At 50.2% G+C, this 13,686-nt stretch overlaps 1 protein-coding gene across 1 annotated transcript in view; it reads left to right on the forward strand.

Moving 5' to 3' along the window:
* The first annotated feature begins 4,778 nt into the window (after positions 1 to 4,778).
* Positions 4,779 to 13,686, forward strand: part of ATP1B1 (ATPase Na+/K+ transporting subunit beta 1) — a 33,328-nt gene continuing 24,420 nt past the window's right edge. Inside the window, exons 1-2 of the mRNA XM_081199069.1 lie at positions 4,779 to 5,277; positions 11,135 to 11,263. Of these exons, the coding sequence (XP_081055195.1) occupies positions 5,181 to 5,277; positions 11,135 to 11,263 (226 nt within the window). The 5' untranslated portion in view covers positions 4,779 to 5,180. The remainder of the gene's footprint in view (positions 5,278 to 11,134; positions 11,264 to 13,686) is intronic.

Here is a 13,686-nt window from a genome sequence, read left to right on the forward strand (position 1 = left end):
CTTCCACCAGCACAACAATCTAGTTGAATATGGTCCATAATGAGTAAAATCCATTTGCACGGACTAGGCCTTAGTAATATAATTAACTGGATGCCCGCAATACATTGGTGGGGATGCTTGAAATCTGCTGCATGGTTCAGCTTGCCACCGTAAGCCTGGTATTTCCAAACATTCTAACATGGAGAGGGCAAAAGGAGATAATTAGTCTAATAGTTGTTGATGTCACAATGGGCCTTAGTTATGTACCGAGACGCTGAAGCTCAGATTAGAAGGGGGAAAGTACTGGCTGCAGGGGGGCCTTTCAGAAAGACACAAGCTCCTTGAATCATTAAAAAAAAAAACCCAACCACACAAACACATTTATTTATTTATTTATTTCCATTTATGAACCACCTCCTGTAATGTAAAACATCTCAAAGTGATAAAACAATATAAAAACGTCAACAATGAAAACGTAACCATCTCACACATCAAAGCAATTTCATACACACAAAAACAATTTGTTCAAAACATGCCATTTCTAAAATAGTAACTTAGTTATCTGCCATCACAAAAGACAAGGAGAAAAGGACCTCTTGGACACAGGGACACACACACAACTCAGTAATGTGAACACGGAAATATGGCTTTGCTTACTGCTGTTCCTAGTGGAATAGAGCTATATGCAGGTGGCGGAGGCTACATCCCAGGGGGCAATGGCACAACTTTCTCAAACACAGGCTCCAATTATATGTTAAGGCAGTAGATCCACAGCTTTAAATGCACAGTTACCCAATTTGCAGGTATGGGGCATGTAGGGATGGCTGTACCAGTCTATTTTGGGGCCTCTCTATTTCTCATTTTCCCAATTTTAAACTCAGTTCTCTGCATTTCTACAGCAATTTGGGGATTCTTTAAAATCCTTATGAAAATTATTTATTATTTCATAATAAATTATTTATTTATTATGAAAATTATATATAGGGGCCAGCAATCGGTTAAAAACTGTGGCAGGATTTTAATTGTTTGTTTTAAAAAGTATTTAGGGACCACTTAAAGAAAAGAGGCCTGCTGGACTTCTAGAGGGAGGAAATTCCACCAATGTGGGGCCAACATGGACAAGGCCCTGTCCACTAACGTCAATTGGGTTGATGGGTACCATGGACAAGGCCTCTGAGTCCAATCTTAGGACCTGGGTTGGTTCATTCGTATGAGTACAGAATAGTCCTTCAAATAACCTGACCCTGATCCCAAACCATTCAGCACTTTAAAGATTTGTGCTGTCCCTTTAAACTGAGCCCAGAATGGGTAATCAGCTTGCACAAGCATCCTGGTGGCCGAATTTTGCACCTGCTGAAGTTTCTGAACTATCTTCAAAGGCAACCCTACCTAGTCTAGTTTGGACATAACCAGCACATGTGTTACTGAGGCCAGGTAAATTTACCCTAGATAGGGTTACAGTTAACAAAGCAGCCTAAACTGGTAAGTCACTCCTAACCAATGAGGTCATCTGTGTCCAGGAGTATCCTCCCCCACCCCTTAAAAAACCTATTTTTCTTTCATGGAAGTGTAACGCCAGGCTTCCTCAAGCTCGGCCCTCCAGATGTTTTTGACCTACAACTCCCATGATCCCTAGCAAGCAGGACCCAGTGGTCAGGGATGCTGGGAATTGTAGTCTCAAAACATCTGGAGGGCCAAGGTTGAGGAAGCCTATGTAATGCCATCCAACCCCCCCCCCCCCATTGCAAATCTCTCTCCAAAGCAGTGGTCTTCCCAACCAACATTACTTCTGCATTCTCTTCACTATATTTCAGTCCGTTTACCCTCATCCATCCCAAAACTACCAGCGATCAATGGTCCCTATGTTGGGGGGTTGTACTATGGAGGAAACAATCAAAAGTTTTCTGCGCTCCCTATCCCCATGCCCCTTTGGCCACTTATATGGCACCCCAACTGCTGGACATCCTTATGGGGCAGACCAGCATTTAGATCAGGGGTTGTCAACCTACTGCCCACTAGTGGGCGTTTCAGGATTCTAGGTGGGCAATAGGGGGTTCTATGGCACAAGCTGAATCCTCCTTCCACCGAGCACTGGTGGGCGGTAAGGAAATTTCACCATCAAGAAAGATGCATTAGTGGGCAGTAGGTATAAAAAGGTTGACTACTCCCAATTTAGATAGATGGACCTTCCATCTCTGCTACTTCTTTAATTTACCTATTCCTTTCCCAAATGTTTCAACTTTCTGTTTCTCACCAGTGTTCAAGCGGAAGCGATGAATATTCTCGCCAATGTACTCACAGATACCTGGATCATTAGAAAGCCATTATAATTATAACATGAACAATTTGCACTGGGCTGACAATCAGAAAAAAGTGGTCATAAGATGGGGATATATGCATTTGCTCCTTTTGAAAAACGGCAAACCAGGCCAAACTATCCACAAAGTTACATGTGCATTTGCATCTAAGGTAAGAGAGTTTGTTTGTTTATAAGATACAAATTGCCCTGGTTGGGTGTCAGAGTGGGCCTAGGCAGGTGCACAGAGAGAGGTGCGTGTGAGAGAGTGCACTCCTGCGTAAGAAGCCATGCAGTGATGGTTTGCTGCCTACAAGGTGTAGTAAATGGCTCTCTCCATGCAGAGAGCTCTTGTGTCTCAAGGCCAGTGTATGATTCCACACAAAAGGGGAAGGGGAGGGGATCAAGGGCAGGGGAGAGGCCCTAATTAGAATCAGTAATTGTGGAAAGCTTCCCCCCCCCCACTGCCTTTAATTTGACCAGCATGCTCTGTATATGTTACTGCAGGGCTCTCCGAGTCCAAAAGCACCACATTCTTCAAGGTCAAACAGAGAAGGAAACACTTCCTGCCACCCACCCTGACAGCCGGATCTCTCCTTCCCTGCTTGTCCCTTTTCTTTTCTTTTCCCTTTTGAAGTCCTGCCTCCTCCTCTCCAATCACTCTTTTAGCTACAGTCCCTTCCCACAGGCCTCCTGCTCCCAGGCCACTTGCCTACAAATACTTGCAGGTGGTTCCAATGCAAACACAGGAGAGGGCTGTGCTGGCATGGGGCTGAGATGTACTATTGACATTCAGCCTCCCATTGTCATCTTTTTCTGCCTGCGACCTGAGCTGTGGAGCAGGGAGCAGGGGGAGGGGAGCAGAAAAGCAGTGTAGGGTGGAGCAGAGCCCAAAGACAGTGGGGAGAGGTCTCCCTCCGCAAATATACCATCCCTGCGCACTGCTCTTCCTGCTCAGCTCTCAAGGACTCTGCAGGCATAATGGGAGAACAGGGAATAAGAAGAAGGAAAGTTCCACCATGCAGAAAGCATTCTTCCTTGGTCCCTGGGACCATACCCTTGGGTGCTTTCCCAAGGTCCCTAGCTGCCACCTCTGAGGACTCCATGGGAGCAATGGCTCAACAACCCCTGGGTCATAGATTTTGTAGAGTGGGATGGGACCTCAAAGGTCATTAGTCCAGCCCCCTGCAATGCAGGAATCTTTTGTCCAATGTGGGACTCTAACCCATTCCCCTGAGAACCTCATTCCCCACCGACTGAGCTATCCCAGAGATTCTGCCCAGCAAAGGGCATAGCTGTACTGTACATTTTGGGATGCGAGTGGTGAATATCTGGAATCTCCTGCAGCACTGGGGGTTGAGGTGGGAGAGTCCTGGGACTACCTGACCTTTGGGATGAAGCAATCTGGCTGAGCGGGCAACGACTTTCCGCAATGGGGAAGGTGGCTGTCTCCACGAAGCCGCGCTAGTGGGGACGTTGACCCAGGGAAGGGCATTCCCCGGGCAGAAAGCTGCAGGGATGACGTTGCAGGCAGGCGGAGAAGCCCCGCCTCCAGCGGGCACCAGCAGCGAACGAGGGGCAAGCAGGCGGGCAGGGCGCGCGCTGGCGCGCACCTCTCGGGGACAGGAGCTCCTGGATCGGGGCCTCCTCCCAGCCCTTCTCCACCCTGAGATCGGCTGCAGGCGAAGCCGTTGGTCACCATTCCCAGCCGCCGCTTCGGGCAGAACAAGGCGCTTCATCCGTATGCCTGGCGCGCACCTTTGACCAGGACTTGACGCGGGTCTTTCCACATTCCTTTTTCGAACAGGAAAAAAACAAAGGGGGAAAAAAACCCCATATTGCGATTCATGGTCTGGACGCAACAAACTGAGAGACCTGCACCGTTTTCAGCCTGCCCCATTTTCACTGCCTAGAAGGGGGGGGGGGGTCCCCTAGGCTGGTTTATTTTTTAAGGCAAGACCTTCCCGCTTCTCCCCTGCTGCTTTCTTGACCAACCCCTGGCTGAGCTCAGGTGAGGCGCGCGCCTCTCCCGCTGCAGCTGGCTGCTTGTCTGCGGGACTGGCTGGACGCTTTCCCCGCTTCCAAGCAGGCTCCTCGCCCGCCGCCTCCGTCCACCTGCCCACCAAGCCCAACCCGCCCGCCGCTGCGCCTCAGCTGCCCGGAGAACGCGCCTGCCTGGCTCTCTCTCCCCCTCCCTCCCTTCCTCCCCATGCAGGTGGAGCCTCTCTCCTCTCCCTGCTTCTGCCGCCACGCGAAGCAGGTGCCTGCCCGGGCGGAGGGAGGAGGGAGGGGTACGCAAGGGAGCGGGAAGAGCCGCCGTCGCCGACAACCTAGCCCGGCTCCCGCCATCTCCTGCGGCTCGCGCACTTGTCCTCTCCTCCGCCCCTCCGAAGCCCCACGCCCTCGCCGGCAAGGCGGCGCTCTCATTGGCTACCGGCATTTGGGTGGGCGGCGCTCGCCCCAGGAGTTGGGCAATATATCCCGCACAAGTGGGAGGGGACACAGCTAATTTTTCTCCTTGGGCAGAGCCAGGTTTCGTGCTTTCTGCTTCCCTTCCCACCCCCCCGGCTTGCGCTCTGGTTCACTCTCCCTCCACCCCGCCCCCAGGCCACCTCCTGCACCGCTTTGCCCGGCTGCCGGTCTCTCTCTTTCTTTCTCTCTCCGGGCACGGATTACTCGACACGCGCGCTTGTCCGCCCGCGCCAGCGCCAGCGCCACCTCGTCAGGGTGGGACGCCCCGCCGGGCACACAAAGACCTTCCGTTTGGTCGCCTGGAGAGCGCGAGCGCCCTGCCGGCGGGAATTCCGCGGAGGGGACGCCCCGAAGCAAAGGCTGCGGTCTCTGAAGGGGGACCGGACTGCAGAACTCCTGGTCGTGAGGCGACAAGCCGCGCCGACCTCCGCTCATGGCTCGCGGGAAGAAGGAAGGCGATGGCAACTGGAAGAAATTCATCTGGAACTCGGAGAAGAAGGAGTTCCTAGGGAGGACCGGGGGCAGTTGGTGTGAGTACCTTCTTCCTCCATATACGCTTTCTCTCTCTTTTTTTTTGCCCTCTCGGCTCCCGTCTTTCCAAACACCCCCCCCCCCGAAGCGGTCTTGCAGGCGAGCCGCGCGGGAAGGAAGAGCCGTAGTGCGCGCTCGTGTGTGTAGGCAGTGGGCGGCAGGTAGAAGCTCCCCTGTTCGTGCCCTGCCTGGAAATGCTTTTCCACGCGGCTAAATTGCCGCTCCCTCGCTCGCCTCATTGTGATCCGAGGCAGGCGGCTGGGAGAAGGTGCTTTCCTTGCCCGGCAAGGCTGGCTTCTCCACCCAAGCCTCCCCTGCTGAGCAGCTTCCGACGACCACTTGGTCGGCGTGTCGAGGAGGGAAGCGACCCGCTCTGCAGCGCCAGGGCTGCCTGGGATCGTGCGCGGTGCCAGGCTCGCGCCTTTCCCTGCAATGTGTGACTCGTCGCTCTGTGTTATTTGCCGGGGTGTGGTGTGGGTTTGGCGTGTGTGGAAAGAAGGGTCTCATTCATTTCGTGCCTCCTCGCTATTTTGGAAGATGCACCTCGGGCTTACTAAGGCTAGCCGGCTCGCTTGCTTTTCCCAGGCGCGACCGTCTAGACAGGAGGAGAGAGAGATTGGGGGGGGGGAATCCCCGGCTTTCCCCCCTCTTTCCCCCCCCTCGCGATGACTTGGGTCGCTCCGAAGCAGCCTGTTGCCTCTGCGCTAGAGGAAAAAGCCGCTTGCTTCCCCTTTGCTGCTTGCTTTGCTTTCCCCGCCTGCAAAGGTCGTGCTGAAGGGCACTTGATGTAGTCAGCCAAGCCTGAGTCGTGATTGCGGGCAGGGCGGAGGGGGTGGGGGCGGCGGAAAGAGGGGGGAGCCCGACACACACCCCTCTTACTCCTCCCCGCCCGCCATGCTCCTCAGCCACTGCAGCTCCCTCCTTTGCCCACTCAGGGAGGGGAAAGGACGCGGTAGTGGTGCCTTGTGTGTGTTTGCAGTATCTACCTCTCTAAAATGGCCACGATGAGATGTGATCGTTCGTGGGGACGGGAGAGAGAGAGTGAGTTAGGGTTGCCTTCCAGACTCTGCCCAACCCCAAAAGGGTTAATAATGCATCACAGCTCAAGGTTAGTCAAGGTGACACCTTCCCAAGCAAAGAGGTAGTGGAAGGCTGGGTTGGGATCCCTGAGGGAATCAGAGGAGGGGGATGGGGTGACACCGCAACCACCAAGGACAACCACCAAACCACCTTTTGGTACTGACCACACATTTGCTTGGAAGCCGGATTTCATCCTTTTGTCATGCACACCTTTATTTGGGGTAGGCCTGCTTGAGCTGCTGGCAGCAAAGATAAAGAGAAAAGGTCAGGTGGAAAAGCAAAGGGAGATTTACGAATAATAAAGTCCCTGAAGGCTGTCTCCTAGCAACTAAACCCAACTTGAATGAGACTGAGGTTCAGGGCCCATTTAAAAAAAATTAAAGTCAAACCTTAATTTTTTTTTCATTGCTACCCTTCACACACACAACCCCCCCCCCACACCCACACACATACTTTTGCTTCCTGGTCCAGGACTGAGGCCCTTTCCCCAGTTGACCACCTTGGTTCTGCATTGCACAAGCCGGCTCAAATGCAAAGGACACTGAAGGTTTTCAGGCAAACACACAGTTTCTCCTTCTCCATTTGCTTACACCTCCGAAAGGTGTCTGAGCATCAAACTGTCCCCACTGCTTTTCCTTCTTTCAATATGACCCTTCATAATGCTTCATGTTGCTGCTGACTGTATCCTAACCTGCTTTGTGGAGAGGGTAGCATTAATTTTGAACAGACTCCTTTGATGACAGACAATAAGCGCTTAACACAAGCCCCCTCCCTTTGTTGTTAGCAGATAGAAAAGTCTGTAGCAATACCCATAGGGGTAGCATGGAGCATGCCCAGAGCTTTTTGGCATTGGAAGCGTTTAGATTTGTCTGCCCTTGAAGGGAAGGGGAGGGTGCCCTTGAATCTCCTCCTCCCTCTGCTGAGGTTTCTGCAGGTAATCTTGAGTGTCTCTGTAGATCCATCCATCAGAGGAGTTTCCGTCTTATCTAGAACTTTCCATTCCCTTCTAAAACTCTTTGTGCAAATTTAGAAACATCTCTGATTACTAAGGCCAAAACAGCAAACGGATCCAAGGAAAGGGGGAGCAGAAAGATTGTTCGTAGTGAATAAGAATGGCTTTATTTAAGAGGACCTGACGTTATAAATAGCTGCTTCTTTTTTAAAGATAGCTGGGGGAAGAGAAAAGGTTACGGTGTTATTTTTGAAATGATTCACGTATTGGTATAGGAACTTTTTTGTAGTCACACATGAGTCTCTGCCAGCTGCTGCTGCTGCCAGACTTGCACCGTCTCCAGCCAGTCAGTGTCCTGTTGGAAGTGCCACACATCCGGAGCTTCCCGGTTCAAATCCTTGGCCGGAGTCTGCATAGAAGGCAGATGCAAAAGGGGATTCTTGCCCAACGATGGGAGAGGAGCTAGAGTCCACAGAGAGACAGAGCTACAAAATGGGTGTTCAGACAAAATCCCGTCTTCAGAGACTCTGTTGCTTAGAATGCCTGGTTGCTGGAAGGGCCAGTAAAATGTCCTTGATTTCCTCTTTCTGAACAGCTAGACCAGCTGAGGCTCTTACCTATGTCCTAGGAAATAAGCTGTTTTGTTTCTTTTATAGCCCATGCACTTTCTTCATATAGTAGATGCCTTCCATAGCGCACAGTAGGCTGTGTAGTTTGATGTGGTTGGTTTTTGTTAACATCCTGGTCAGAAATCTGACTTTAAAACACCTGACTCCTCACTCTCTGAAGCACTTTGATTTTATTATTATTAAAGTAAAACCTACCCACAGCACCTTGCTGTAAGCGGACATACTCTTTGGCTCGTTACAACAGCACCTCCTATGACTGTACTCTGGAAAAAATGTCCAAATCTCTCTGACGTCACATCTATTTGCCTACTGCTGCCTGGTTACCGAAGAGTGTGTTAGCCCCAAGTGTGCAAAAAAAAAAAAAAAGTACTGCTGCTGGTCTCCATGTCTAATTTCCCTCAAAGAAAAACGAAAACAACCCCTATTTGATTAGGGTTTCATCTTTCACCGGCAACTTCTCTGTATTGGTGTTCACTCCTTTTATAGGACTATTTTAGCACTTTAGATAGATATTATTTCCCCCCTTCTGAAGAATATTGGGAAGTGTAGTTTGTTAAGGGTGCTGACAGTTGTTAGCAGACCCCTGTCCCCCTGAAAGAAATAAAAATATGAGAGCTCCCAGGAAAGAGGGATTGACTGTTAAACCAGAATTGTAGATCTGTGGGGAGAATAGGATCTCATAACCACCTTCAGCGCCACTTAGAATCATAGAATCTTAGAGCTGGAAGGGACCCCAATGCTCATATAGTCCAGCCCCCTGCAATGCAGGAATCTCAGCTAAAGCATCCATGACAGGTGGTCACCCAACCTCTCCTGTTTAAAAACCTCCAAGGAAGGAGAGTCCACCACCTCTCATGGGAGACGGTTTCACTGCTGAGCAGCTCTTACTGTCAGAAAGTTTTCCCCTTAACAAGCTGCAGTTCCCAGGATTCTTTGGGAGAAGCAGTGACTGTTTAAAGTGGCATAATACTGCTTTAAATGTGTAGTGCAGATGGGGCTTCCAATACTTTATTTATTTATTGCATTTATTTCTCAACTTCTTATCCGACATGCATGGTTCTCCCTCTCATTTAATCCCCACAATAACCCAGTGAGGTAGGTTAGGCTGAGAAGCATTGACTGGCCCAAGGTCACCCAGTAAGTGGGGATTTGAACCCTGGCCTTCTAGGTCCTAGCCTGACGCTCTAACAGCTACACCCATTTGTAGTCTTGCACTGGGTCTCTTAAGTACCAACATGTTTGCTGCTGTGGACTTCTTAGTACAAAAAACAATAGGGCATGAGTTGGCATCTTCACCCAGTAGGGCTGCCTTGTGATGCCTAGCACAGAATGTTATAGAGGTAATCCCTCTAAAGTCGCAACTGATAAAACCAGATTTCAGTATGCGCACAATTCCTGGGAACAACCCTCGTAATAAAGTTTTATGTCCCCCTTTGGCTTCCCTTAACCAGAACAAAAACCCTTTAATTGCATCCGTAATTTGCGTATGAATCTAGCTGATTACAACTCAAGTGCAGTCAAATGTGTGACTTTTACAACATGCTTTTATTAATGCACTACATAAAAGCAAGCTAAAAGTTGTTTGGCCACATAGGACCACAGGGCCACGGTTGAAATAAATGCTGGGCAAAAGGCATTTTGACTCTGGAGATCTGCCATACTTGGTGTTTCTTGATGTATTCATAGAGATGGAAGGGACCCCAAGGGTCAGCTAGTCCAACCCCCTGCAATGCAGGAATATGCAGGTGGCCGGTATGGGGATTGAACCCACAACCGTGGCGTTATCAGTGCCATGCTCTAACCATCTGAGCTACATGGAATTGAATTTTCATGCATCTTCAGATAGGGATGTGACTCCCCCAAACTGGGTCACAGTCACAGGCACATTTACTTGGTGGTGAGGGCTCATTTACACTGGTGCAAGAGTTTCTAGCCACCTCCCTGTGCCTAACTAAGTGCTCTCTGTCATTGCATGTAGCCCATGTATTTCTGTGCTCATGGGAACCTAGCCCACATAATCCACAGTAGCTCTTTCCTATTCTGATGGGTCCCATGTAAAGGCCCTGCAGAATCATGTGTGTACGTTCTTGCCCGCATGTTGTGGTCTACTGCAAAGCAGGGGTTGGGCAGGTATGATAGGTCCAAGGTTCACTCCATGACCCGCTATGTTTAGAGCCTATAATAGTGAGACCCACCATAAAATTCTGCAGTGGATCCTCCTTTCTATGCTCCCATTAAATTTTCAACCAGTCAATTTCTCTAAGGGCATTCCACTCTCTTCCTCCTCTCCATGTTCTGTTTCTAAGCGATCACCCTACATTCTGTGCCTCCTACATGTGCTCAGACCTTTCAGACTGTTTCTTGCCCCCTGATGGTTTTTGTTAAGTTTTTGTAAATACTTCTGCAAACCTCAACATTTCGCTAGCCACCCAGATGCTTCCCTGTTGTTTCTTGGGGTCCCCATTTTGACTGCAGTACTATTGGCACTCACTGCTTGTGTTCACTGTTAGAATTTGTGGTGCTGGGGCAAAGAGTGAACTGGCTTTGAATCCCACCAAGGGCATAAGTAGATCAAACAAAAAATCCACCCAAATCCATCATTCTGTTTCCAACAATGGGCAGAAAGCAGTAGGTATTAATTTTTCTGCATTTGGAGGTTCCACGTGTCCGTCATGGCTAATAACCATCAATGAACAGAACTATGCCCCACATTTTTTTCTGTACTATATAAGATTAAAGCCATTGAGCTCTACAGAACTTCTAAGTAAATGTTCTTAGTATTGCTGCCACTGTGAACAGCAGTCCTGACACTCTGCCAGAGAGAAAGAGAGAGATACGATACCACAAATAGTATGTTCAGGTCTGTCCAGGCTACTTTCAATGACATGTTATTCTTTGAGGGCATTGCCTTTGGGGTGCTGTAACAGGATTTCCTGTAGCCCTCCAGATGTTGTTGGACTCCAACTCCCATCACCCTTCCTCACTGGCCATGCTGCTTGGGGCTGACGTGAGTTGAAGTCCAACAACATCTCTGGTTGGGCTCCATCACTTTTGAACCCCCTTCCAACTCCGTGGTGTTTAATTGCAATTGTTGCAGAGCTTGGTGCTTGTAATCTTGAGAAGCTGCTGGGTACCTCTTGCATAATTAGCCTCCCATCCTTGACTGTTGTGTGCTTATTTTTTCTCTTGCCACAGTTAAGATCTTACTCTTCTATGTGATCTTCTACGGCTGCCTGGCTGGTATCTTCATTGGGACCATTCAAGTCATGCTGCTCACCATCAGCGAATTCGAGCCCAAGTATCAGGACCGAGTAGCACCCCCAGGTAACAATGTGCACTGATGAGGGGCAGTGGCGTAGCGTGGGGGGTGCCAGGGGGGCCGGCCGCACCGGGCGCAACATCTGGGGGGGCGCGCTCGCTGCCTCCGGAGTCGCCGAAGAGCCTCGGGCGCAGGCTGTAGCGGAGCCGCATGTCTCGCGGAACCGACGAGCTGTGCGCACGTCCAGGCTGAAGGCGCCCGGCAGGCAGCGGCTCTCAGCGCTCGCCGCGGAGGACGCGCCAGGCAGCCCCTCCTCACAGCCCCGCCTCCGCCGGTGCTGCTGCAGCTGCTGGGCCATTGCATTTTCCTTGCCTCTCTGCCCCCCTCCTCCTCCGGGCAAGCGGCATCGTTTGGGCGGCAGCGCCAGCGGCAACTCACAGGTTAGGGGTTAGGGGGGGCGCAAATTACTTGCGTTGCCCCGGGTGCTGACAACTCACGCTACGCCGCTGATGAGGGGCACTGGTCAAAGCTCCCCCCCCCACACACACACCAGAAGGAGTGGTGTGTGCTTGCTTATTGTGCCACAGTGGATTTTATTTAGAGCTGCTGGATTTTGTCTGCCTCTTTCAATAGCTGCATGGCCTTCTTTATTTCCTCAAAACTTGTAGGGTCAGGCACAGATGAACTGGTAGTCTACTGTAACAAAGAAGGAAATTTTGGCTTGCCTGTTGTTTCACTAGGAAGCAGAGCCTGCTCAATCTCAGGCAGCAGGATCCACAGAGAGCAGCAGATCTGGCTCCCAAGGAATGCATCACCCATTACTACTACTACTTCTGCTGCTGCTGCTGCAGTGGCAGCAATGGCTGCGTCACACTCTTTGGGGGCCAGATCTGCCACTTCCTCTGCGCTCCCCCCCCCCACAGCAGTGCCGCTTCTCTTGGTGAATAGGAGGCACCGCTAATCTTCTCCCGCCCCTAGTAAAGAATTGGTGGGGGCTGCCTTCTGGGGTCTCCCAGGCTCTGTATCTTCCTGGTGAGACTCAGAACAGGCCTTTTCTCTCTCCACCGACAGCCTTCGATTCCGACTTAAACCATTGGGTAAGATTGATTTCCCCTCTTGTTCCTGATGTAGATCTTCACTCATCTCTTCTTCGCTGGCTGGGGTGCATGTGTCATTTTTTTGTGGTTTGCCTCAGGTGCCAAAATGCCTTGGGCCAGCCTTGCTAGAAAAGTGTGCCCTCCAGTTCTCGGTGTAATTTCCCAATGGGTTTTTATCTCATTGCTCCTCTAGTAAGTTCAGGTAAGTTCAGAGCAACAACCTCTGTGACCTTAGTTAGGCCAAGATTGCTTTGCTCAAGGCTTTATAACAGAGTTGAGTTTTAAGGCTGGGCATCCAAGCCCAATACTCTAACCTGATAGTCTTCCACCTTTTCAGACCTGAGACCCACCTTTAGCCTCCTATGTGCATTTTGGGGGACCGCTTCTTAGTTTTGAACCATATATTTGTATTTGTGGTGCCGTTTGGGCCCACCTCAGGTATAGCTGTGATTCATTAGAGCAAGGCTAGAGAAGCTGTGGGGATAGATGTGCAGTTGGGCTCCACATCCCATTGTCCCTCACCATTGGCCATGGGCAGAAGTCCAACAACATCTGGAGGACCTCAGGTTCCCCACCTGTGATTCAGTAGTGAGCTCTGTTCCACCAACTGAAGACCATTCAGTCTTCAACTGATGGGCTGGGAGCCAAAGTTAGTTGGGACCTCATCTTTAGTGGCACAATTACCACTTGTTATTATGGTTTACTCTCCATTAAAAAAAGTGTGGATAGGGGAGAGAGAAGGGTCACTTCCAGACTATTAGTATTTGGTGGGAGGGATTGAATCACTGGCTGCCTATTTAGATTTGCTCTATTAAAGTGGATTAAAGTGCTAATGTGCTCTGACACAACAAATTCACTTTCTAAGAAAGCAGACTTTTATTGCTTAGGGCACGTCAGCTCTGAGAGCTCCAGAAATGAAGATGAAGGACTCCTATCTCCCTCATAGTTGTATGGCATCAAATATTTCAGGAGAAGCTGCTTCTGGTAAAATTCTCTCTTCTACATACCTGTTGAAGGAGCAAGAGCCCTGCTGCCCACCTTTGCTTCTGGGCACCCTGGAGAGAAAATCAGGAAAAGGCAGAGCTGTGCATCAGCTAATGTAAACTTGATCCTTTGTTGCGTATTAGGATTCTGTGTCTGATTAGACTGCAGACCATTCCACATGGGCTTCTTTGTGCTTCATCTTCATGGTACAACGTCCAGAGGGGCAGTTGTGTTAGTCCGTTGCAGCAAAAAACACATAAGGAGTCTTGTAGCACCTTCAAGACTAACATATTTATTATGGCCCAAGCTTTTACAGAACAGAACCCACTTCATCAGACCAGTGGCGTAGCGTGGGGGGTGCAGGGGGGGCCAGCCGCACCGGGTGCAACATCTGGGGGTTAGGGTTA

This window comes from Podarcis bocagei (genome assembly GCF_964188305.1).
Source record: "Podarcis bocagei genome assembly, chromosome: 6".
NCBI classification, from domain to species: Eukaryota; Metazoa; Chordata; class Lepidosauria; order Squamata; family Lacertidae; genus Podarcis; species Podarcis bocagei.